Source organism: Apostichopus japonicus, chromosome 21, assembly GCF_037975245.1.
Source record: "Apostichopus japonicus isolate 1M-3 chromosome 21, ASM3797524v1, whole genome shotgun sequence".
Lineage (NCBI taxonomy): Eukaryota > Metazoa > Echinodermata > Holothuroidea > Aspidochirotida > Stichopodidae > Apostichopus > Apostichopus japonicus.
This window is the reverse complement of record NC_092581.1, coordinates 14,222,982-14,248,655: the sequence shown is the minus strand read 5'-3', so window position 1 is coordinate 14,248,655 and position 25,674 is coordinate 14,222,982. Positions and strand designations below refer to the sequence as shown.

At 37.6% G+C, this 25,674-nt stretch overlaps 2 protein-coding genes across 6 annotated transcripts in view; one reads left to right on the top strand and one right to left on the bottom strand.

Annotated features, from left to right (window-relative positions):
* Positions 1-25,674, bottom strand: part of LOC139963048 (leucine-rich repeat serine/threonine-protein kinase 1-like) — a 495,817-nt gene that overhangs the window by 236,315 nt on the left and 233,828 nt on the right. The window lies entirely within an intron of this gene.
* LOC139963285 (sestrin-1-like) overlaps positions 1-25,674 on the top strand; it is a 93,539-nt gene that overhangs the window by 30,695 nt on the left and 37,170 nt on the right. For all 5 annotated transcript variants that reach the window (XR_011791538.1, XM_071963947.1, XM_071963944.1 and 2 more), the window contains exons 3-6: positions 3,708-3,773; positions 20,022-20,054; positions 20,996-21,169; positions 25,036-25,218. Coding sequence is in view for 4 of the 5 variants with exons in the window: in XM_071963947.1 (XP_071820048.1) it covers positions 3,708-3,773; positions 20,022-20,054; positions 20,996-21,169; positions 25,036-25,218 (456 nt within the window). In the remaining variant the exon portion in view is untranslated. The remainder of the gene's footprint in view (positions 1-3,707; positions 3,774-20,021; positions 20,055-20,995; positions 21,170-25,035; positions 25,219-25,674) is intronic.

Here is a 25,674-nt window from a genome sequence, read left to right as displayed (position 1 = left end):
ATTAAAACCCATTATTCAGTATCAGACCCCCACCCTCGAGTTCAACCGCCAAAAAGTTGAGTTTTGGTTTCTAGAAGAAAATCAGTGGAAGCTGTGTATGTGGTGCCCTTACAAGTATTAATTGCCTAGTTTTGTCAAATTGCGTGCAAATTAACAAACAACTTCGGAAGTTGATCCTGTATCAACAACGTTGCGTTTACATTACAAACAATGAAGAAGGGGGCGTTCCTCCCTAGATCCTAGCTAAGTTGCGGTACAAATCGCGGGTTTCGATCTGTGGTTAATTGCAGATCTGTGGTTAAGGTATATTTTACTGCATTCTTCTCTTTCCTATCTCCTATACATGTATACATTCAAACTCTTCTGTATATTCACTGTTACTAGTGGCATACAAAGCGGGCACATATTGATCATATAGTTCAAAGCTTTGCCAAAGATATCACCATTTTGCATCTAAGCCACCTTACATAAAGACCCCCCTTAGCCCCTCCTCCAGGACAGCATCCCCTGCATGGGTTGACAAAGGAAGGATCCGCCCTCGAGTGCCATCTATTCTAGGTACGCCACTGACTTTAAAAATCCAGTCATGGCTTCCATCTAAACGTAAGATGTCAAAGCCATTTCCAGGGCATGATTTTAGCTAACAAAGCAGTTCGCGGAACTGCTACCCCCGTCACGCTAACGGAAGAAACCTAGGGCGGAGGTCTCTCTAAAAAACCAAAAAAAGCCTTTAAGTTATCAGGCTGTTGATAGACTGTAAAGCTGTTTAGCAATCCAGAGGAAGAACACTTCCCAATCCTTAGTTACCGTTTGGGACGAATTCCGATGGAAGAAAGTCCTCTCGAAAACTCCGTTTTAGACACTTTGAATGGTAGAATGAGAAAGAAGGGCAATGACCAGATGTCCCGGTCATAGAGGGCGCAGCTTGTTAAAAGGTCACCAGCACGTTCTAGGCACAGCAAAAGGTGGTGCTAAGGTTGTGAGGAGACAGGTAAGCTCATCACTCGTAAATATCCAAACCAGTAGGTTTTGGGATATTCTGAATATACAGTATTTCCGACAGCTTCACCTGGCGTATTTACAATCAGTTTTGTAAATCAACTCAACGTTTTGGTCTTCTGTTTTATCCTACTTTCATGGTTTGCCAAATAAATGAATCTGAGGAAAATATACCGCATTGTATTAATTATTAAATGTTCAAATTTGATTTACTTTATCTAGGATCACATTGTACAGAAAATGGCAGGTCTGGGCTGACGATGTGGCTATCTGATTAGTACAAATCTGTAATTATATTTCATTATCAGTACTCTCAAATCCAGAGAAAGGTGAAACAATAAATACATGGGCAATAATATCATTTTAATATTTAAAGCTCTTGTCATTTGCTGGATATTTGGGTCCTACCATCGTAATTTGGACAAGCTGTAACACTTTTTAGACAATTATTACAAATTCTTACCTCCACTGCCTCCTGATCTGTGAGCTTCAAATGTCAAATGGCCAAAAAAATTGTGAATTTTTGTGATTTATGTCTTTATATGACAGTGTTATATTATAAATTTTTATTATGCTGGAAATTCCTGAAGGAAATGAGACCACCTGCTCTCTCTTGCTTCTGAATTATTCAAACTCAAGTGACCAACCTGACTAGCAGCAATTTAGTCAGAAACTTTGTTGTTTGATTATAAACAATGTATCAAAAGTAGAGTTATTTTTAAACCGGAGTAGCCATCATCTGATTGAAGTTAGAAGACGGATTCAGCAGGGATAAAGAATCCTCTGGTGATTAAGCATCACGTTTGTAATCAGACAGATTCATAAAGGGTCAGCAATTGCACAGTGCAAAAGAGTTAGCAATTGTTACATAAATACACTCTAGGTTTTAAGAGCAAACTTTAAGGTGACAATGTTTGAGTAGATTTGTCTTTCGTAAATATCGAAACCAGTAAGATTAGGATGCTTCACGCTCCCGTATATATGCACTCCCTTATTTACTTCGTTCCTCACTTACCTGTCTCCCCACAACCTTAGCACCTTATTCTACCGTGTCTAGTATGCCCTGGTAATCTGTTAACACTGTGCACCCTCAGCGACCGGCTCCTCCGGTCGGTATCTACGGAAACGACATGATTGGAATGTTTTAGTGCTCGAAAACGTGATTCTAGAGAATCTTGGTCCTGACAAAGTCTAATAAGAAAAGGAACGATCATCAAAAGTCAAGGTAGTGAGAAAACTTGGTAGAAGTAGAACCGGTAGCTTAAATTGCAAAGTTGTTCAAATGTACGGTAGATCATGGAAAAAAGATAAAGTGTTGGGGGGGGGAGGGACGGATCCCATAAGTGGGGGTACAGTGCTAAAACATTCCAGTCATGTAGTTTAGGTAGATAGGGAAGTGAATACATTATGTAGAGACGGAGACAATAGTAAATTCCCAAACCCGTCAAGTTTGGGGATACTCAGTGGTCTTTAATGTTGGGAATAGTTGAACAGTGAATGTTCGTTACTTTGGGGGCGAGTAGCCATCACTTTGTTACTCATTACAAAAATAGGGAATTTACTTCTTTCCTCTCTTGCTGTACCTGGCTCCTTACTACATTCTACATGCACTCAAATGTACCTACAGTAGCCTACAAAAGTTTGTGACACTTTAGCACTGATGTTGGTCACTTGGGGGTTGGGGAACTTGTGGGGGGGACTTGGGGCTGGGGTTGGCAGTGCTAAACTGTTACAAACTTCTGTAGGCGACTTTCGGTAGATTTGAGTGCATATGTAGAATGGAGACAGGTAAGTATATATATACTCCGTATATGTACTAGTACCGTAAATAATCAAACCAGCAATGTTTAGGGAAACAATTAAAGTTTTTTGGGATTTTATTGTGGTTAACTGGAAGTAAGGTTTGCATTGCTGACTGGTTTGTTGACAATACACAGTACTATACAAATGAAAAGGTTGCACAAACATTTGTAACAGCATAAACAAGTAGTAAATGTGAGTAGTGCATGATGGATGTTTCTTAATAGCTTGTCTTTAGGAGTAATATGTACCATTAACGATAAAAATTGGTTGATTGATCATTATCATTAGACAGTCAAGTTTCACCCCAGACCGGAGTGTCCTCCTTTCTGTATTGAAAAAACTGAATATATTTTGTTTTACTTTCACTCCATAAACAGATATTGTACCTTCTGTAATGATGCATGCCACATTAATGTGGAAGCTTGATTAGTCGATTCATATTTTGACTGCCTCAGAACTTTTATGACTGACTTTTCTTCAAAAGATTTGACTGACTGACTCAAGTAACACAGAAGCACAGATAAAAGTAGCATGGTAGTACTCAAAGTTTTCACTAGAAGGAAGAGGGCCGTGACCTTAGAGAAGGTCAATTGGGGTCAATGGGGTGTAGTAGTGTAAGAATGTTACCAGCCTGCAGGGAATGTTGTAATGTTGTGAAGCAGTTTTAAAGGCTCTGAATTTTGTCCCTTATATTAAAAATACTATGAATGACAGAAGTTTCTCCATTTTGCCCTTTTTCTCTCAGGTTACAACTTCCTTATAAAACTAAAAAATAGCCATTTCTAAACCTCGCTTTCTCTTTTCGTCCCACTTCTGACTGTCTGCGATGGTGAAGTGCTGGTTATTAGAGTCATTAGCGATAAGTGAACTTAACAGAGTTTTTTTTTCTTTTGCCTTCTTTTCAGGAGAAAGGTATTCAAGTCCCTCGACAATGTGGAAGGGGATCTTCAGCTTTCATTCCATCGGAAGAGGTACGTCTCATGTACTATTTAAGTCCTATTCTTCTATTTTTGTTGTTGAATACTTGCGGTAGGCAGGTAAGTAACCTACATGCAGTCGAGTTGGCGTCTGTATGTGTGCATGTGTGTGAGTGGGTGCGTTTGTTTTTCTTTCTGACCGAGGACTTGAACAAAAGAATTCCAGGTCCTCCGTTGTGATTTCTAAAGAATCACCACGTCCTCGGAAGAATTCTATTGTATGGGGTATTGTTAAGGTTAGGGTACGTGGACTTGAACAATGGAAAATACAATGAGGTCCTTGGTCTGAATGTAATACAAACATGTGTGTATGTGTGTATGTGTGTATTTGATGTCCTAACTTGTAGAAAATATATCTCAAGATGGGAAACCTTTGCAGTTCTCATTTATGGCATGTGGCTTCCCTATAAATATTACAAGAACCCTCTTCATTTTGAGTGGGGTCAAAGGTCATTTGGGGTCAGTAGAGGGCAAAATGTGAAAATCTTAAAAACACCAGGACCTGAACGTCAAAAGAGCTCATATATATGCATGGTAGAATAGCCTTATGTAGTGTAAAGGTTCATTTAATTTGGTATTGGTCAGAGTTCATTTAAGGTCAAGAGGGGTCAAAACTTAAATTATTTGTAAACATGATATCTCCAGATGGAAAACTTTATTGACTCTCATATTTTGCCTATTGCATAATTGTATAATGAGTACAAAAACCCTATTGTTTTGGGTGGAGGTCAGAGGTCATTTGGGGTCAGCAGAGGGCAAAGCATGAAAACTATATGTATCTCTCAATACCAATATTGGTGAAGGTTTATATGTACATGGAAGATTACTCTTATGATGAAAATTCATTGAAAGGACACAGTGTATAGCAAATAACATGCATATGAAATCTAGACTTAATTGTACTGGCAAACATCTACTTTCAGTAGTATTTCAAACCATACTTTTAGAAGTATTTCCCTATCACCTTACCATACTGTATCAGTGTTCACCACTTTGACCTTAAAAGGATTGTCTGGTGGCCCAAAGAAGTTACCTTAAAAAATAGTAAATAATTTTCCAAACATGTTGTCAAAGTATGAGAACGCTAATGTTGCGTTTGACAGAGAAACGATTTTTTAATCGTTATAGATAGACATTTCAAATATGTTTTGAACAGTACAATACGTGACGTCAGCTCTGCCATAGCAGATTGCGTCATAACCCACCCTCCGCACAGTACCTATACGGTAATCACAACAAAAACAGCGTTTGTATACAGATAAATTTCTTCCTTAATTTCCGGTGAAATTTCTTAAAAATTAGATATGTTTTCGAAAACTCCTTAAGCCGCCATGTACTTGATCGGTGGTTCCGTGGTCTTTGTGAAACACAAGGTAAATTTTAACAGCAGACTCTGAGTTGTTCAGGCTATACATCGCGCTGTCCAGCTCCAACGCGAAAAATGTTCGCATGTAGGCTATACTCAAACGTTGACAATCGGACAGTTCTGCGAAGCCTAAGCTTCCCAGTGCTACATTCTGCTCTGACAACGATTCGATAAATTTCTTCAATAATTTCCGGTGAAATTTCTTATAAATTAGATATGATTTAAAAAACTCCTTAAGCCGCCGTATATGTAGTAGATCGGTGGTTTCGTGGTCTTTGTGTAACACAAGATAAGTTTTAACAGCAGGCTCTTGGTTGTTTATACATCGCGGTATCCAGCTCCAGCGCGAAGAATGTTCGCGTGTATAGGCTACTGTAACGTTTACAATCGGACAGTTCTGCGATGACATCGATTCCGCCAAGTTTCATCTTTCGGTTTAACGAGTACTTTACAAGTTTCCTTTGACTGTTAATTTGATCCGTGAATTTTATTTCAGCGATTTCGAAGAACAGTTAATGAAATGTGGTTTGAGTGTGAGTGCACTATGTGTACCGCTATACAAGTACACCAACTGAGCATCGTAGTATATACGTTCGCGAGTATGTACGTTATATATATGAGGCAATCCAATGTGCTTACACGTGAGTTTATTTGCTGCGGAATTGGGAGTGCTAACTTCAAGTCGCCTGTTTTGCCTATCTGCAAGCACTACGTCAATCACCATATTGAAGCGTTCGAACAAACGGTACTTTTGGTGCGAAACTGGTGAATTTGAAAACCAGATTTCTACAAGAAGAAAACGTCGAATGGGGACAATTTTTACATGGTTAGAAAGAGAAAAATAATAACTACAAGGACAATGTATCAAAATCTTCCACCAGACAATTCCTTTAACAGGTCAACTATGATCTGATCATCTATAGATGTACAGTGACAGAAGTAGTTGTGCAATATTTTCTTACTGGTAGAAATGTTCTGACAAATTTGAAAAACACTGCTATGATCTCTAGGGAGTTAACTGGTTCTGGTATAGCAATTGGGTCACTGATATATAATGATCTTGTTGTGACAGTTTTGTGTTTACAATCCTTCACATATAATGATTCAGAAGAAGCTTTGAATGAGTTAAGTTCCCAAGTTGCAGTTATATACCAGAATAAGTAAACTTATTTGAAAGCTTGTTCTGCATATACTGTCAAAGCAAGTAACCACTGGGAAGGTCTTAACTCACGGTGTTTTTTTTTGGGGGGGGGGATGGGGGGTTTCAGCAAAAATTTGCAATACCCATGTCTCTAACAGAAAACAAATATTATAGTCCAAAAAAAAGTAAACTATCAAAATTTTTAGCATATGTGGCTTGATAATGTCATCGTTTTGACGTGATCAAGTCTTCAGTCTTGGGTGTGAAGGAGTTTTAAAACTGATATCTCTTAAATGGAGGAAAGATTTGTCTTTAATAACTACTTGGGGGAGGGGCTGTTCGTCAATATGGTCAGTGACTCCCTTCTCATATTTCAAATTGGAATGTTTCAGCACGATGTACATAGTATACGAAAATTCATTTGAAACGTTACAAAACGAAACGTTAAAATACTTCAGACATGTTGCAAGAGTTATTCTGGTAACTTTTCGATCATTTGATGTTACTTTCCTTGTCGTACAACATTCATGTATCAAGAAATGTTTCGCTTCCCCTGTAGACCGTGTACTTAGCCAAATTAAATGTCGCAAGGCGAAGTTCTAATGAACCAATGGATATGTAACTCCGAAAATTCCGGGCGGGTAATTTGTCTAGACGCATCAATTTTTGACAGACGTTTCTCTGTCAAGGCATGCAGTAAATTTCATCCCCGCCTTTCCGTCAGACATTTTCTACAGACTAGAAACCTAAAATAGAAGAAGATGGTTTCGCTCAAACCAGATATTTTTGTGCCAGGCATCTGTGCACACACTATATACTGTATATTTGGCTTGCCAGACCGACCTACATAGCTGTTAGTTTGGTTTTGATAGGAATTTAAAATGATAATGATAATGATGATCTGTAAAGGAACTTTATATTTGCAAAAATTTAATTAAAAAAAAAACTTAAAAGGAAAGAAAAGAAGGTTGACATTCAGTTTAGCATGTTACATTTCATGAGCATTGGTGATGATAGTGTAAACTTGAAATGGAACGGATGAGGTCAAACTTTCTTTTTAAAGATTTTAGGACATGTTTTTTTTGTATCTTGAAGCGAAAGTTAAATATCCCTCCATTCTGTGATCGTCTATTTTCGGTATGATGATGTGCATTTCTCAGCTGAACGTGAAAGCGACTTTCCTTTTCTCTTTTTTTTCCCATTTTTTTTATTTTAATATCAAACTTGAAAAGCGATAGTCCTCTCAATCAGCTTTCTCCAATAGCTAGCAGGACAAAATTATAATGGTTGTCCAACTTGTCCTGTCTTCCGAAACAACCAAATTTCTGTTTGGATGACCAAAATCAGCTGGGGAGAGGGGGGGGGGGGGACCGGCCGAGACGGAGACTAGTTATTACTGTACATTCAATTGAGATTGCATTGCAGGGAAAACGCTTAAATTAGTATCATCGTTCAGCACTTTGAAGATACAGTACTGAAGCCCCACAATGCTGGTGATTAACCAAACCTACACATCTATGCTGCAGTCTCCATATTAGTCATTTGTTATATTGCAGCAGTTTTGTGGACAATCAAATTTGCTGTTTGGACAACGGAAGCCTTGGTTTGTCCAAGGGAGAACCAAGAAAAAATACTTAAATCTTTGTCTTGGAAAGTGTCGTATGTCAATTATTCAGTTGCTTCATTCCTCTCCTACCCAATTTCCAATGTACATACAATAAGCACTCCGATCTTCGAAGCCCACGAACAAGTACCAATCTTGCAATGCGCCCTCAAAGACGTCCCTTCTAGGGTAATTTATACCCTCTTCTTTCAGAATCTAGCAGGCAAAAGTTCTACAACATACTTTTAGCTTTGGATTTTCACTTGTCTTTGTGCAATATTTCGATACAAGGACAAAGTCTGTTTTGTCTTTTTCATCCACAACAACTCCTGCATTTAAGTATCGTCATTCCTAAATACCCAAACCTGTAAGTTAGGTTCTATTGTTCTAAAGAGGTCTTTGTCCTCTTTGTCAAGTGATTTTGCACCTGTTGTGATATAGTTGTGTTTTGCATTCCCCTCTCATCTGTCTCCTCTTTTATTGCTCTTTCACATCTAACATGGTCTGCAAATTAGTGACATATTGTGGGACTGTTCAACCATCCCCTTCCCCTCTTGACCCCCTCCCCCTCTTGACCCCCTCCCCCTCCCCCTCTTGACCCCCTCCCCCTCTTGACCCACTTCCAGATCATGCATATCACACAACCTTTCCCTTGCGAATCTTTACCATTTGTGAGGGTCTATCTCATCATAATTTGATTACCTTGGAAACTTTTGAAATTGGTCCCAATATCTCCCGTACCTTGAAATATTGTTTTTTTGACATGAATACAGTTTTGCATGGATTCACCTTCAGCGAAACTTCTCCAATGCTGTTGAATTGGTCACCGAGGTGACTACATACATGTTAGTGCAGTCCTATCGTTTATTGTTGTTATACATAGTTTGCACAGCTTACAGTATCATCATATAAGAAAGATTGATCATTAAGATGAACTTTACCTACCATATGGAAGTAATTAATTACACATCCTTTTTTCTTTTTTTTTGGTAATCATTTGTCTAGTCAAATCTGTCATAGTCAGGCCTTGTAGTAGCATACATACACAAACATGTCACGTCCTCAGAGCTCAGGATACATCGAGTGGCAATTTTTTTTTTGGCACTCCGTTAAAGTCATCGTACGGTGATTCTGTAGTACTACAAGTACACAAGATTTAAACCATCCTAGATTTGAATATATGTAAAACATGAGCAGCAAATAAGCTGTACTGAATTGAACTGTTTCGTAACATGTTAATTGAGAGTCATCATGATGGATATATGTGTCATGTGACTACATATCTGTACCGAGAGTTAATCCATTTAATTGTGAATGTTTACAGGCTGGGTAGATTATCACATTTTGTGCCATGTTTGCTAAAATCTAGTTCTTACTGGCCTTTTTCCCCCCTTAAATTACAACAGACATTAGTTTACTCTACAGCCTTTAACAGTAACCCAATATGAAGATCTGCTGATAATAAGCATTAATGCAGGGTTTATGGACTTACAGAAATCATACCCATTCTTGCACTGAAGATTGTTGACCTACTTACAAAGTGTGTATTACAGTATATGTTCTTTATGTCTACTAGGCAGGAAAAATGCCATGCCATTTTCTCTATACTAGCAAAAGGCAAAATTCACTGGCATTTGAGCCAGTAAAAAGCCTAGATTATGGGGCCCTGATGTTACATACATCAATTTTGTCAGGATTTAAACAACGTCTTCAACAAAAGTCTTCCCAAATTAAAGTCAACTTAACAGCACTGACTATTGCAATTTGCTCTGTCTCCAAAATGGAGGCTGGAAAGTGTTTGCAACTTTTGTCAGTTACTGCGATGGTCTATAATATTTGTCAGACCTGTGATAGATATTAAATATGTCTCAATTACTTCCATATTGAAGATGATGTTTTAAATGGTATTATATGGAGTGAACTATCAGATTAACTTTAGCTGATATACATAAAAGCTAGGTCACTGAATAAAAGTTGTTTTCAAAATTAATGTCTTCAACATAGCTTTTTCCCTTTAGTGTATTAAAAATGTGGAATATACTGACAATCTTTCCAGGTCGAAGGTTAAATGTGCAGGAATTTGAAATGATAGCCAACAATGAGAAAAGGAGAAAAACAAAGAAAAAAGGAGAAAAACAAAGAAAAAAGGAGGAATCTAGCCAAGAGTAGTATATCATAGAAGTTTACTACAGTAGTGGTGACTCATTCCATTATTGCGATGTTCAAATACTGTGCATACATGTAAGTTCTGTATGTGTAGCTTATGTTCAATGTGTACAATGTAATCAGTGAACTGTAAACATTCTTGTACTTCTTATCAACTCTTGTGTTACCTGCCTCAATTCTATCATTGCACGGTCCCATCTACCCAGTCTATAAATTGGTATCATGTTAGGATTGCCCCCCTCCCTCCCACCCACCCTCCCACACCCTCCACTCCCCCTTGCACTTACATCTTCCTACTGAAGCAAGAGGTACAGTAAATGCATAACCAGTATTAAAGTGCATAACCAGTGTTAAAGTGCATCACCAATTTATAGATAAATGCTTAGCATGAAAATCTTTGCATTTGAACTTGTGAAATTCACGTCGGATTCATACTTGCCAAGATATGCCTAGGCTTCGTACTGCGTACTGTTCAATGCTTATAAAGTTTTAAGAAGCCAATCTGACAATACTTCTGACTGGTTGACAGGCGCGTAGCCAGGAATTTGCCAAGGGAGGGGCAAACCTCTAGGCAAACTATCAGAGCCGTAGACTCTGCGTTGAAAACTATCCAAGCGTAGCACCACCATGAGTTGGCAAGAAATTTTTGGCTGAAAATGCCTCACAGATTGCTGGAATGGCACTTCCCATGCCTTGTAAGTTGCATCTAAGCTTGAAATTACTAGCGATATCATAAAAACATACAAAAAAATATGCTCAAGGGGGGGCGGTCGCCCCCTTCGTCCTCCCCCCTTGGCTTTGCGCCTCCTGGTTGAGGCCTGCTAAGTAGAATGGGAAATTGCAACATGAGTATTAAAAGTCTTGAGATATATCTGGTTACTATCATAGCGTACAGTGTGAATTACACCATGCAGGGCAGGGAGGCTTGAGATTGTGACCCTCTCTTTCTGTTGGCCTTTCTGGGTAAGTTGTAACATTTACTTCGCTCCTCACTTACCTGTCTCCTCACAACCTTAGCACCCCGTTCAACGGTGCCTAGAATGTCCTAGTAACCTTTTAACACTGTGTGCCCTCTATGACCGGACCCCTGGTCATTACCCTTCCTTCTCATTCTTCCATTTTTAATGCCTGCACACGTTTCTTCGATCGGAATATTTCATTCAGATTTCATCCTTACGGTAGCTGAGGATTCAGGAGTTTTTTCTTCCATCAGAAGGATTTTGGGGCTGTTTTGTGTGAGCGACCTTTGCAAGAAGGTTTCCAATTGTTATTGTTGCAGGGGTAGCAGTTCCGCGATCTGCACGTTTGTTCCCGCCCACTTTCTTACACACGCTACGTGGCTTATTTTGTGTACATGTTTTTGTGTTGTAACATGTACAATTGGTAACATACATCTTCCATCTTAAAACGTGCAGGAAACCCATACCGACCGAAGTAAAGTATAGGTTTTAAGTGGTATCGGTGTTACTGGATCACATCAATTCCCATTTGTAATGTGCATATTTATAATACACATATACAGTAGCAGGCCATCTAGTTCATGGAAGACACCCAACAGCTAAGCTTATGTTGAAGAAATTATTAATTAATAATTTAATCAGATAACAAGATTGGTCTGAAATTGTTTCGAGAGTGGGAATATTCTCTCTCATATTACTGACTATTAATTTTCAAAAGAACTAATAAAAAGTTTGGCATTTATTTGTTTGCCAAGGAAAGACCACTTTTGCTGATCAACAGTAATATTTATATAAATTATGACCATTTATGCTGATATATTGCTTTAAGCAAACAGTAGGACGAAATTGAAATTTGCTGCAATGGAAATTAGGGTGAGTTCATTGAGCATCTCTGCACTGTGATATTTAATTAATATTACAGCCTACAGTACTTCTTGGGACGTGATATATATTAATATGAAGTTGGTTGTTTTTGACTCACATGACAAACATGTATATCACGTGTGATTGCTCAGATAGTTCAGGACGATCAAAGTTGCAGATTATTTACTTCGTTCCCCACTTACCTGTCTCCCCACAACCTATGCACTGCATTCTACCGTGTCTAGAATGCCCTGGTAAACTTTTAACACTGTACACCCTCACTGGCCCTAATGGCCTTCCTTCATTTTTCTACCCACAAAGTGTCTCACTGTGTTTTTCGGAGTTAGGAAAATTTTCGCGAAATTCGCCCGGAATACCTTGGATTTATACTCTAGAAGTTTCCTATCAGGACTTCTGCACTTCCAAGGATCTTTTCCAGCCTGATAAGTATCCTTTTCTTGTAGGGAAGGGTGTTTTTGGGGGCTGTTTTTAGTGTACACTCTCGCCCATGCGTTCGTTTTTTCTTACGTAACGTTTTTAGGGTAACAGGTAGTAGCTCTGCGAGACTACTTCGTTCGTTGCCTATACCGCCTTGTTTACGCGGATAGGCATGTATTTTCGTATGTACATGTGTTTCAGCTTTTCTTACTTTCAAAGATAAGATGTTTTGCTTGTTTCATGTACCTTCATTACTTCTTACGCTTTTGTGTGGGTTTTTCCCTTGTAGCGTAATTTGTAGCGTTGCCTATACCGCCTTGTTTACGCGGATAGGCATGTTTTCCGTATGTACATGTGTTTCAGCTTTTCTTACTTAGCATAAGATGTTTTGCTTTCATGTACTTCGTTAATTTTTACGCTTTTAGTGTGGGTTTTCACTTTTGTAGCATAGTTTGTAGCCACGTTCCGATATCTCCTAACTAGTCGAGATGGTCGGCTCGTTTCGTTGTTTTTCATGTTAAGACGGGAGTATCCTTGATTTCATATATTGTTGTATATTTTCATGTTTCCTCCAGTTGTTGCTACGTGCGCTCCCTCAGTCTCATGACTTGGGGTGTACCTCGTAGCCTTGTTCCCCCCTCCGCTGGTTCGCGGTTAGGGGGGTTCTCTCCCTTATATACATGTTTCGTCCTTTTTACAAGTTTTTCGATGCATATATGTTTAGTTACGTTGCTTCCATATGTCGGAAGTGTTTCTCCTTGTAACGTATCTTGTAAGCCGCGAACCCCTATCCAATACTAGGACGGATAGGCGGTTCGATTACGTTGTTGTTGTTTCTTGTTTGAACCTTCATATATTTGTACATATTTTCATGTTTCTCCATGGGTTTCGCTACTCGTGTGCCTCCTAAGTGTCGGGAGTTTCACTTGGGGCATATCTTGTAGCCTTGTTCCTCCCTTCCCGCTCTGTACGCGGATAGAGGGGTTCTCTCCCTTGTATACATGCTTCGTCCTTTTCCTTCAAGTATTCTAGTTACGTGTTCGCTTCTAAGTGTGGGAAGATTTTCACTATTGTTTTATAATATTTGTAGTGTATCATCGACCCTCAGACGTGGATAAATCCTATTCACCTTTTGTGGAAAGGTCTCTATTCCAATATCCTAGCATCCTTTTCACCTTCTGTCTGAAGGTCCCTATTTGAATATTCCGGCTACGAAAAGCCTGTTGGGCTATAACACTATTAATTCAATTTTAAGTGACATTGTAGCTTATAGTTCTGTCTCTAGCCTATTGTTGTACTTTTGCATTAAACTAGACTATGCTTTTGGTAACTTTCCTATCCCCACCCACCCATCCATCCACCCACTCCCTCTCGCCTCTCCCTCCCCTCCTCATTGTCCTTTCTGTCCTGCACCTTGCCTACTTCTTGCTCCTGTCAAAGTAATCAATTCTGCAGAGCTAGCTTTTCTGAGTTGCTTGATCGTTTGTTCTGCTCTAATGCAGGATCTTATTCTTAGTCCTTGATCAATTTATACTGTTCGTCAGTCATCAGTCAATTCCTCTGAAACTGTATTTAGCTAACAGATGGATAATATTTCAAGCATTTTTGTTTGTCTTTTTTTGTCAAACATTTGCCAAAGGGTTAATACTTTTGTAGAAATGGCCTTTCCGTGTGAAACGTAACACATCGTAGATTTGCATTACATTAACACCACCGAGGTATGTAATGAAATGGCAGTAATGGCATCTCAATGCAAATCAAGCAGGTTCGGTACCTTGTCGATAAGAAATGAAATGCTCACGTTAATATCTGTCAGGCTTAAATTTATATATTGTCTGTGAAATCATGCGCTCAAGCTTTAAAGCGATATTCTGGTGGCAATCAATATATTAACTCTGCTCTTCTCTGACCTGTCTCTAATCTACTATGGGGGCACATTGCAAGAATGTTACCAGTGTGTAGGCTAGGTAGATCAGAGTGTGTATGTGCAGTGTAGGGGTCAGGTAAGTACTGTCATTTTGTAAGTTTCAAGTTTATTTTCCACTTTCCATATATAAACAGTAACAGAGTCAATGAGTGATTTACTCACAATATGATGAAATAACAAGAAACAAAGTTCAAACTATGCTATATAATGGAAGTGGAGGAACCAGAAGTAAGTAGAGACTTTTCGAGTCTGGTCCCTTAATTAACAAACAAAGAGAATTTCAAAACTCACATAAGTACAGAGAGAGTAAAGAGATAAGGAAATACAGAGAAAAAAAATAAAGAGGAAGCGAAGAAAGGTAAAAGCAAATCCGTACAAAGAGACAATGTAACAACTCAGCGTGGGTGGTTTGTACTATTATTTAAAAGGTAATGCTTGAGTTTTCTTTTAATTGAGTTAAGAGTATTTGAATTTTTGATATCTTGATCTGAACCATTAAAATCTACTGTGATGGTCTTTACCACCAAAGTGGGTAACAGGTACAAGTTTCAATATTGCAATATTTATTGCACTGAACTCTTAAATGCATCATCGCCAATGGTTTGCTTAAACATCCTCCTCTGTTTTAAGAAATGAGTTTTGGTAAAAATTTTGATAGATTGCATTATAACAGAAATCCCTGAGGAAAATGGCTCACAAGCTTCAATAATTGTTCCATCCCAAATTATGGAAAGACCAGATATATTTGACATTTGGAATTTGCTCATCGCTAGTATTTTTTTAATATTAAAATGAGCCATACCGATAATTGTTTGTATAATTAAGAAGAGAATCAATTAGTTAGTCATTAATTAACGTTCCTATGGTGAAAAATTTATGCTGGTAAAATAGTTTGATTAATCCCAATTTTATGATAAGCGAAGGTTTACTGTTACTGCAAACGGTATTAAAGTGGCCAAACCATAAAAAATGCACTTAACGACAAACAAGCTACAGTAATATTTCAAATTTCTCACTGCTTCCTCTAACTGTCTACAGTAGATGAATAACAATGGTAAAGATACATTTTCTTTTGAATGTGTTGATACTGATGTTCTTGACCTTTCAAAGGAATTCAGATAAATTACTGAAAGCACTGCTGTTTTGTAATCTCACGAAAAATTCACCAATGGCGTGAGAGGTATGTATCAAGTTGACAGGTGTGCAATAAGAAAAAAGGAGGAATTGCATTAATTTTCAGTATTAGTGTTCATAAATTGCTAAGAAAATGAAAATTTTTTAAAAGGAAGTTAGAAAGGAACCGGAAAATCCATTACAAAAGGTTAACATTGTAATCAACAAAGCATAACAACATAGCAACAAAGCATAACAACATAGCAACAACATAGCAACATAGCAACAAAGCATAACAACATGATGATGTCATATTAAGACTTGATCAAGTCTTCCCTTGTGTGTGACGGACCATTAAATCTGATAAATTACCTTAAAGTGGAATTATAGTTTCTTAGCTGTTGCAGGATGTTATTCATTCATGACAGTAACTTCTTTATCATAGTTAGTTTTCAAGCTGCTAAATATAACAGTGAAAATCCCAAAAATCTCATATAATATTTCGAACCTCACTGGCACCTCTATTTGACAAGTAATGTCACAAACCAGCTTACTGTTATAGCTGAACAGTGGAATCTCTCCATTTTAGCTTTTCTGTGCAACCCAATTCCCAGAGATGCTAATCATTCCCAGCCAAGTAACGTTTCTTCTCTCTACATGGTTTAGTCTCTTTTTCACATTTGATGTAAATTATCTCAGCCATAACAGCTTTTCTGACATCCCAAGAGCTTCCAGGGATCAGTTAATGATTGCTGCTTTTTAAGCGGGTATTTTATTTCTGGCAACGATAATTTTATATAGCCCGTGGAAACGGGAAATTAAACTTTCTTGATGCTGGTCCCCAATTTTGTGTATTACTGCTGTTGCATGCAAGATACGTAGTATTTCCCTATATTTAGCTTTCCCATTTTGTAACTGTGATAATGTACATAGTTAATTGCATAGTGTGAACTTAAGATTTACTGAATATTTAACTTTTAAAGAAAGCCCATTTTGTAGGTCTATGAATGATACTGTAGTTTCATATATTCATATAGTTTAAAGTGTGGAGTTGCTGGTCACAAATTTTGTGTACATTACTGCTGTTGCAACCTACATATTTAATTGGCCTGAATCTATAATACAGTGTGCATGCAAGATATATACATAGTATTTCCTTATATAGCTTTTCCATTTTGTAACTGTGATACTGTAGTTAGTTGCATAGTGTGGACATTAGATAATTTATATAACAGTGTTCACGCAAGACACATAGTATTTCCATAGTTAGCTTTCCCATTTTGTAACTATGATTCTGTAGTTAATTGCATAGTGTAAACTTTAGATAATACTCAATATTTAACTTTTAAAGAAAGCCCATTTTGTAGGTCTATGATACTGTAGTTACATATATTCATATAGTTTATAGTGTGGACTTGCTGATTGACAAGTTTGTGTACATTACTGCTGTTGCCCCCTACATATTTAATTGGCTTGAACTTATAATACAGTGTGCATGCAAGATACATAGTATTTCCATATGGCTTTCCCACTTTGTAACTATGGTTCTGTAGTTCATCGAGATGTAGGCGAATAAGTGAAGGAAGAGTCTTTGTGTTTAACTAATAGTCTGTATAGAATAGTGTTTTGTTTAATACGTGAAAGACACCTATCACAAACACATACTCTCTCATCATCTCTGAGCTAGATTTGGTTTGGTTTGGTTTATGAATTTTATGCAGATGATTTCCAAAGAGTTAACAATTTATGGATGTATAAGGGTATTAACGAGTCGTTGACACCATCCCTGGGGAAGCAACGGATGCATTTTTTCGAGCAAATGTGATCGTTAAAATTTCATTACCGCAGCACGGCTTGGGTCCTGCTCTCGCTTTATGTGTTTTAATTATCGGCCATATTTCATGTTGTAAATATTAGTTGATAGACTGGCACTGTGCAATGCTATTGCTACATAATTAACTAATGAAAATGAAGCTGTGGGGAAGGGAGGGGGGAAAAAAACCTTTTTAATAACATCAATTGACGAGCGTGAGGTAAATTATAACAAACTGCAAAAATAGGCTGAAAAGAAAAACACAAAATTTCATGCTCTCTGGAATGCCGCGTAAGTTTGTTTTGCTCCAGTTACATATATATAATCTGATTGCAATAAACAGTATTACTGCTTGATTGGTTATTACAAATATGGTGGCTTAAATTTTTTCGATTGCTATATAGGTTTCATATTGATTTGTTTTTCAATGCTTGGAAGAAAGTGCGGTTAAAGTTACAGCGTACACACAAATACTGCACAACAAAGTATGTTTGGAAATATACATTGAGTACGCAAAAATGGAAATACTGTATTTCCTTCCTTTCCCCCATAACTTTGAAGTTGTTATGAATAGTAAGTTGATTTAATAAAAGAGCTTTCTTGTTGTTGCAAGGATTGAAAGAGAGATATAGCTGTGATGATGAAAGAAGCATATTGGATGAAGGAAAGAACAAAATGATTATTTAATTCAATTCTCTCTGGTTAGTCTCCTCTGTCAACAAACTTCCTTTCAAATTTAGGACAAACAAAATAACATTGTTTCTTGCTTACCTGTCTTCTCACAACTTTTTCACTGTAAACTATTTTGCGCCTGATTCTCTCTCTGTTCGAGACTTGGACTGCTTTCCCTTTAACCATCTCCTCTCTGGAGCTGGACATCATGATTTAGGGGAATTAGGTGGGCCGAAGTGCCACCCCATGTGTAACATTTATCCAGGCCCTGCGAGGTTTTCAAAGCCCCGTTAATTCAGACTGCTATTAACCATAAATCAACTAATGGAATGAATTTCACAGAGTGACTGAATGGAAGAACATGAATGAGTATGTTTACTTTGGGGAGTTGACATAAATGACTGACCTGTGATAGGATGCCTGTTCTGGCCCTCCCCCCCCCCAATAGAAACCAAAAATCAAATAGACCCTGCCTATATAGAGCCATCTAACTTAATAATTTGATCATGAGAGTTAGAACACATCCATTTGTGATGAAGCTCATGAATTTGATACACTATTTCAAGGTGGCAGGTCTCAAGGTTAATTGGGCACACACGCCTGTTTTTGGGTGTAACATTCAACTAATGAAGAGAGAATCATCCAGTATCGACATTTTGTAAGAAAATTGTTTCTGTAATTTTAAGGGAAATTTGAAGGAAATCTTACTTTTTGTTATATTCATTAGTGTGCAAGGAGTTCTGTCTGTGCTGCTTTCCTCCCCTGTCCCCCCCCTCCCCCTCCATTCCCCACTCTTCCCCTGCCATGAAGTGAGTTCCTTGTGTCACGTCCCTGTTCATTTAATAAAAAGTCTAGATTGCATCCATGCTGACTGTTGAGATGTTATAACTTTTCTAGCAGACTTCCAAAGGGAATTCTGAAAGCCATTCCTTAGGACTAAAAGTTGATAATAATAAATGCAATAGATGGCAGAAGGAATACAGTAGTACTGTTGTGTGTGTTTGTGTCACTCTAAATATCTTGAGTTATCACTGGTCTTAGTTATAATGACTGCTTAGGAATGCCAGCTACGTCAAGAGAGGTGTATTATCTTTTGCGCATAGTGTGAATTCATTAAGCAGGTAATAACGCCGCGGTTGCTTTTTTTAGAACAATGCCGTTAGCATTGTTTATGAAAGTCAAACTTGATTTTATCTAATTGAAGAGAGTAGCTGGTTAAAGAAGACAGACTACAGTAGGAAAATATGAGGCTGTGGATATTGAATATTGAATATTATAACGGACATGAATTATTAACATGCTTTTAATATTTTGGGTAGTATATTGAGTTGCTAAGGTTCTCCTAATTTTGCATCATCAGCCCAACTCACTATATTGTCATTTAGCATTAAGGTACAGTTCACATGTTTAGTCCAACTCACTATATATTGTCATTTAGCATTAAGGTACAGTTCACATTTTTAGTCCAACTCACTAAATATTGTCATGAGCATTAAGGTGCAGTGCAGTTTATATTTTCAGTCCAACTCACTATACATTGTCATTAGCATCAAGGTACAGTTCACATGTTTAGTCCAACTCACTAAATATTGTCATGAGCATTAAGGTGCAGTGCAGTTTATATTTTCAGTCCAACTCACTATACATTGTCATTAGCATCAAAGTACAGTTCACATGTTTAGTCCAACTCACTATATATTGTCATTTAGCATTAAGGTACAGTTCACATTTCTAGTCCAACTCACTATATATTGTCATTTAGCATTAAGGTGCAGTTCATATTTTCAGTCCAACTCACTTAGACTCTCACCGACCTGTGTTTGTTAGGTGGTATCAGGGGCAACTAACCAAAGATCTCCAAAGATTTCGGCTTGCATGATCCCCGAGCTACTACAATCTTCATGACCCTAGCAGGGTCAAGGGTCAGGGTCAGGATGCTCGCCAAAAGGGAGATCATGATTGTGACCTCTGACCCTGAGTACATGAGCCTTCACAGTAGGAAGGTGATTGCCCCTTGTGGTATCAGATCCCCCCCCCCCCTGTACATTCTCAAATGTTAACAAGATTTAGAAGTATTATAGACCAATTATTTATCTCAGATTTATATTTCACCTCCAGTGGATTGATTTTTTTTGGAGATGAACTTTAACCTTTCTTATCCCTTTCTTTTTCTACTTCAGTTGATTCCTGTCAGCAACGGACCAGATGAATTGGTAAGTCACATTGGCATCAAAAAATTTTTCAACTTCATTTTTATCCAAAATGTGAAAAATAGAAAATGTAGTCGTGGCAAATCGCAGCTACTTTGTCTAGCGTAAGTTTATTTTTGGTTGAGAACATGTTCCCTTTAGAACACATTTAAACTAGAAAGTGTAGTTTATACAACTGTTGGGCCGGCCATACAGTCCCACTGTATATAATGTTCTTACCAATGTGTTGGATGCAAATTGTAAAGGTTAGTTACACTGTAGTTGCCACAGTCCAGCAGTATTGTCCAATCATCAACAGTGTACAGTATTTGCTTACAATATATTCTTTTGGTTGATGCAAACTATAAATTGCAGTTACAGGTGTCACCCCTACACGGTGCCCTCCTGTTTCAGCCTGATGGCTATTTTTTACCATCTATCGTGTTGGGTGTGCTTGATCCCACATTTTTGCTCATTTGGTTTTAAAACCAGATAATGTACAGGGAGTGTGGTAGAAGGGTAAGACAGCATCACAGTATATGGGTATACAGTATATCTAAACCAGTGAGTTATTAGAACTTATTATAACTTATTAGAACTGCCTGTTGTTAGAACTTGTTTCAGGGCTATTGAAAGGGTAACTAGAACTGTCCGTCTAATATACAAAGAAAATGAAAGATTTGGATAAAGAATTTGGAATAAAGAATTTGGATAAAGATTTGGAAAAGAAGAAAATGGATAAATTTTCACATTATGAAAGGATGATATGATTTACTTTTCCGGAGTTGTGAAAATGTGAAATGGAGTTGTTGAAAAGTTGTCTTGTTATGATTTAGATTAGAACTTACATACCTACTCTAATATTGGAACACCCCCTGTCCCCCCCTCCCTGCAGCATAATGAACAAGCCATGCTTGACTTGTAATCACATGTATGTATAAATATACCTATATATTCCCCTGTAGGATGCCAAAGATGTTTTCATAGAAGTCTTCATCCAAAACCAACGATTGGACAACCTGAGCAGTGTCTTGGGTCTGCACCCTCGCTACCTGAGCGCCTTCCAGCAGACTCAAGAATTCATGATGAAGAAAGACGGCCCACTTCCATTTGAATATAGACACTACCTTGCAATAATGGTAAGATTTAGTCTCTCGTATACCTCCTCCTCTCCTTCTAGCTTCCTCACCCTTCCTCAGTGATATATCAACCCAACCTCATCCAACAAACTACCCTGTCATTCGTTTCCTTTTGCCTTCTTTCCACCTCTCTTCCAATTCCCTCCCTGATGTTCCCATCCTTCCTCCTCTTCCCCTCTTGTTACCTCCCCTCCATACACCCTCACCCCCATCTGTATCCATTCTCCCCATCCAACCCTATCCATACCCCTCCCATCCATACCCATCCCTTCCATCCATATCCCTTCCCTCCCATTCATACCCCATCCATACCCCTTCCCTCCCATGCATACCCAATCCATACCCCTTCCCTTCCATCCATACCCCTTCCCTTCCATCCATACCCCGGCCTTCCTTTCATCAATACCCCGGCCTTCCTTCCATCAATACCCCGGCCTTCCTTCCATCCATACCCCGGCCTTCCTTCCATACCCCTTCCCTTCCATCCATACCCCTTCCTTCCATACCCCTTCCTTCCACACCCCTTCCCTTCCATCCACCCCCTTCCCTCCCATCCATATGATGCTCACAATAACATCTGTACTGAAGGTTGAAGTATGTGGTTGGAAGAGCTTAATATACCAACAGAGATACAGTAGGAAGAAAGGTTATTTCTGTAACATTGAATGACTACTGTATAATCATCAAGAGATGCCTCTTCAAACCACTTCAAAAGTGTACGGTGTTGTTCTACAGTAGATGCTTCCCAGTCTCATTCACAGATTAAGATAGGGTAGCACTGTAACGTTGTACTTCTTGTACTTGGAGGTGAGGAAGGGGTTAACTTCAATATTGACTTTCTGGGTACATCCTAATCTAATCAAGAACAAAATGGTGTTTTCATTGACTCTTTGGGAAGTTCAAGAAATCATGAATTCCAGAAAATGTTTGGCATTCGTGTGTGGTGTACAGTTTATAATGTAAACTTGGAAAAAAGTGTTCAAGAAATGTTGTTCCCATTCCAAAGGGAATTAAGGTTAAAGGTGAATATGTGTATTACTTATGTTATTATATACTCTATCATAGTGGAGGTTCATTAAAGATTTGTAGTGTAGCCTGAAGAAAAATTGAAAAAAAAAAAATTCTAAATCCACCTGTGTTCCTCACATATTACTGCACAAGTTTGGTTGCTATGGCAATGACCTTGAATTCTGTTTCTCAAATAAATATATGTCAACAAAGTGGTATATATCTGCCTGAGTATAACAACAATATACATTACACACTGGTGGGATCCTGGGTGATACTGTATGTGTTACTTGCTATAGGCACACAGTACACTGTTCTGCCAGAGGTGAGGAAATGGTCTGTCCAGGTTATGAAATATTGGCATACACACAAACCTTTTTTTAACACACTTTATAGAAATGTGTATAATATTCCTATCAAATTGGGAGTGGAATGAATACAGGGATGGGAGGGATGGGGGGGGGGATGGAGGACACCGATTGACATAGTATCGTACAATAATATTGTATCATAATAATATTATATAAAACATCCACAATAATATTGTTGCATAAAGTAGTACCCATTGCACATAGTATTATACAATAATATTGTATCATAATAATATTATATAAAACATCCACAATAATATTGTTGCATAAAGTAGTACCCATTGCACATAATATTATACAATAATATTGTATCATAATAAATTATATCAAACATCCACAATAATATTGTTGCATAAAGTAGTACCCATTGCACATAATATTATACAATAATATTGTATCATAATAATATTATATCAAACATACACAATAATATTGTTGCATAAAGTAGTACCCATTGCACATAGTATTATACAATAATATTGTATCATAGTAATATTATATCAAACATCCACAATAATATTGTTGCATAAAGTAGTACCCATTGCACATAGTATTATACAATAATATTGTATCATAATAATATTATATCAAACATACACAATAATATTGTTTCATAGCCTATATAGTATTACATGGTATACAATGATATATTATGATAACATTTATAATATTAAGTGTTTTAATATTATATTACAATAGTATTGTATACTAGTATGTGAATCTCTGTGGAGTATGTGGCAGTGGGGTGTTGTTTATAATCTTAGGCCACAGGAAATTCCCCTTGGATTTATGTTGTCATGTATGATGTTTTACCCCCAAAAATCGACATTATTTTAATCATTTTAAATTACTAAACAGGGCTCTTTTGCTTCTATAATATGTTGCCATGTTTCATTACTCTTTCTCCCCTCCCTTACTCTACCCCATGTTGCCATGTTTCATTACTCTTTCTCCCCTCCCTTACTCTTTCCCCCTCCTCCCCTCTCCCATTTCTTTCCTCTTGTTTCATCCCTCCCTCTTGTTTCAACTTTCTCTTTAAAATACTATTATTCATCTGTAATTGAATAATGTTGCCCCTGATGGTAAGACAAAATGTTCATATTGTAAATAAATACCTGTCTGATGACCCCCATACTCAACATAATGCATATCCATCGGGTGGAACCCGGTATCCATCGTTTACAACATTGCGGCATTCCAAATACCAAGGTTTAAAAAAAAATTATTGTTGAGCTGTAATTGAATAATGTTGCCCCCAATGGTAAGACAAAATGTTCATATTGTAAATAAAATATGTACATACCTGTATGATGACCCACACACTTAACATACAGTATATGCATATCCATCGGGTGGAACCCGGTTTAGAATCGTTAACAACATTGCGGCATTCGGAATACCAAGGTTTGAAAACGAACCGTTTCACATTCAAATCAATGCAAATGAAATTATAGAGAGCCTCACTTAGCCTTGCATAAAGGCCAGTCTATATCATCAGGTGGAAGGTATTGATGTATGATTGTGAATACTCATTGGTTTTGGCAGGATGGTTTGTCTAGAACATGGAGGGAGGAGGGTAGGGGGAGTGGATAGGGGAGAGGAGGGGGAAATAATTCAACTAAGAACAACTTTTTGCTTAACTTTTAATAGATTAACAATATTTATGTGGTACTGTTTGTTATTATCATAAAACTGCAGCTCATTAAGCAAAAAGTTTTATTTTAAACAATGAAAAAAATATCAAGCATTTGAATATTTGAATATTTTTGTTTTCTGCTGAATATTTTAAGAATAGTAGTAATAGAAAGCACTGAATTAATTTAATACGCTGCCTTAGAATTATGAACGTGATTGCTAACATAGTTGCTGGTGACTTCATAATCTCATTAGATTCCTTAGAGTGTTCATTCATAATCTTAGGATTATTAAATATTCTGGGGTAAAATTTCTTGAATTTGCCAACCAAACACGTACATACCAAAAAATGTTTTCTTGTTATTTTAAGTGTTACCCTGTCATCACTTGACTTATATCTCTCCTGTACCGCCTCTACTTGTACCTGTCCTGTACCCCTACAGTACCTTCCTCTTTAAACTTTTTCCTCTGTTTATCCTATGAGAACAAGTGTATCCTTATCCTTATTGACAGTACTACTTGCAATTCAAACTTATTCTGGATTTTGAGGACACCCAGTTTTTGTAGAAAAATTGTTCATTATAGATCAAAAATATTACCATACAAGGGTCTCTACTAAAACCTCTGTATTTTAATCTGAAATTTATGCAGTGAAATATCTTGATAGGCAATCAAGTATCACTTTACTTACATTTGTAGCCACGAATGAAGTATTGTCTTGGGTAAACCAATATCCTCCGAAAGACTCTCGCTTTTGAATAAGAGCTTTTACTTTTCTCATCGCCCGAAATGTCAAGCAAGGATTGGCTTTCATCGCAGTGTTTGTTTATTTTTTTCCCTTTCCATTGGCAGGCTGCAGCAAGGCATCGATGCACCTACCTTGTCAAGCTGCAGGAAAATGAATTCCGTAACCAGGGTGGTGATCCTGCATGGCTTGAGAGCATTGACAATATTCCAACGAAATTGCAGAATTTATACGAGCTAATTAAGTGTGCGGCTCATCAACCATGGCATGTGGATATGAATATGATAGAGGTAACATTTTACCATTTATTCCTCAATTCCTCCCCCCCCCCCCCACCGGATCAATCTTATCAAAGCTGTTGGGAATGTTAAATTTTGAGCACTAATATTTTAGTTCAACATATGATAAGGAAAGGAATAAAAGGTTGAAGAAATTTGAGAATGAATCAGACCTTGACAAGTATATTCAAAAGTACTATTGTATTGTACAAAGTAGTAAGTGCCATTTGGCAACCGTGACTAGTCTACTGCCAAAATGCAAAATTCACTCGCCAATATTATCGCTATGTTTAAATCTCCATGCTTGCAGTATAGTATATAACTACAAACATCAATACTTTCTATAAACTAAAGATTCATAGTCCTATGTAATACACTCTGGAAAATATTATTTATTTCTCATGTTCTTTGCTTAAATTCTACTTGCCAATGGCGAGTTGGCGACCGTTATCGTCAAGGCCTGGTATT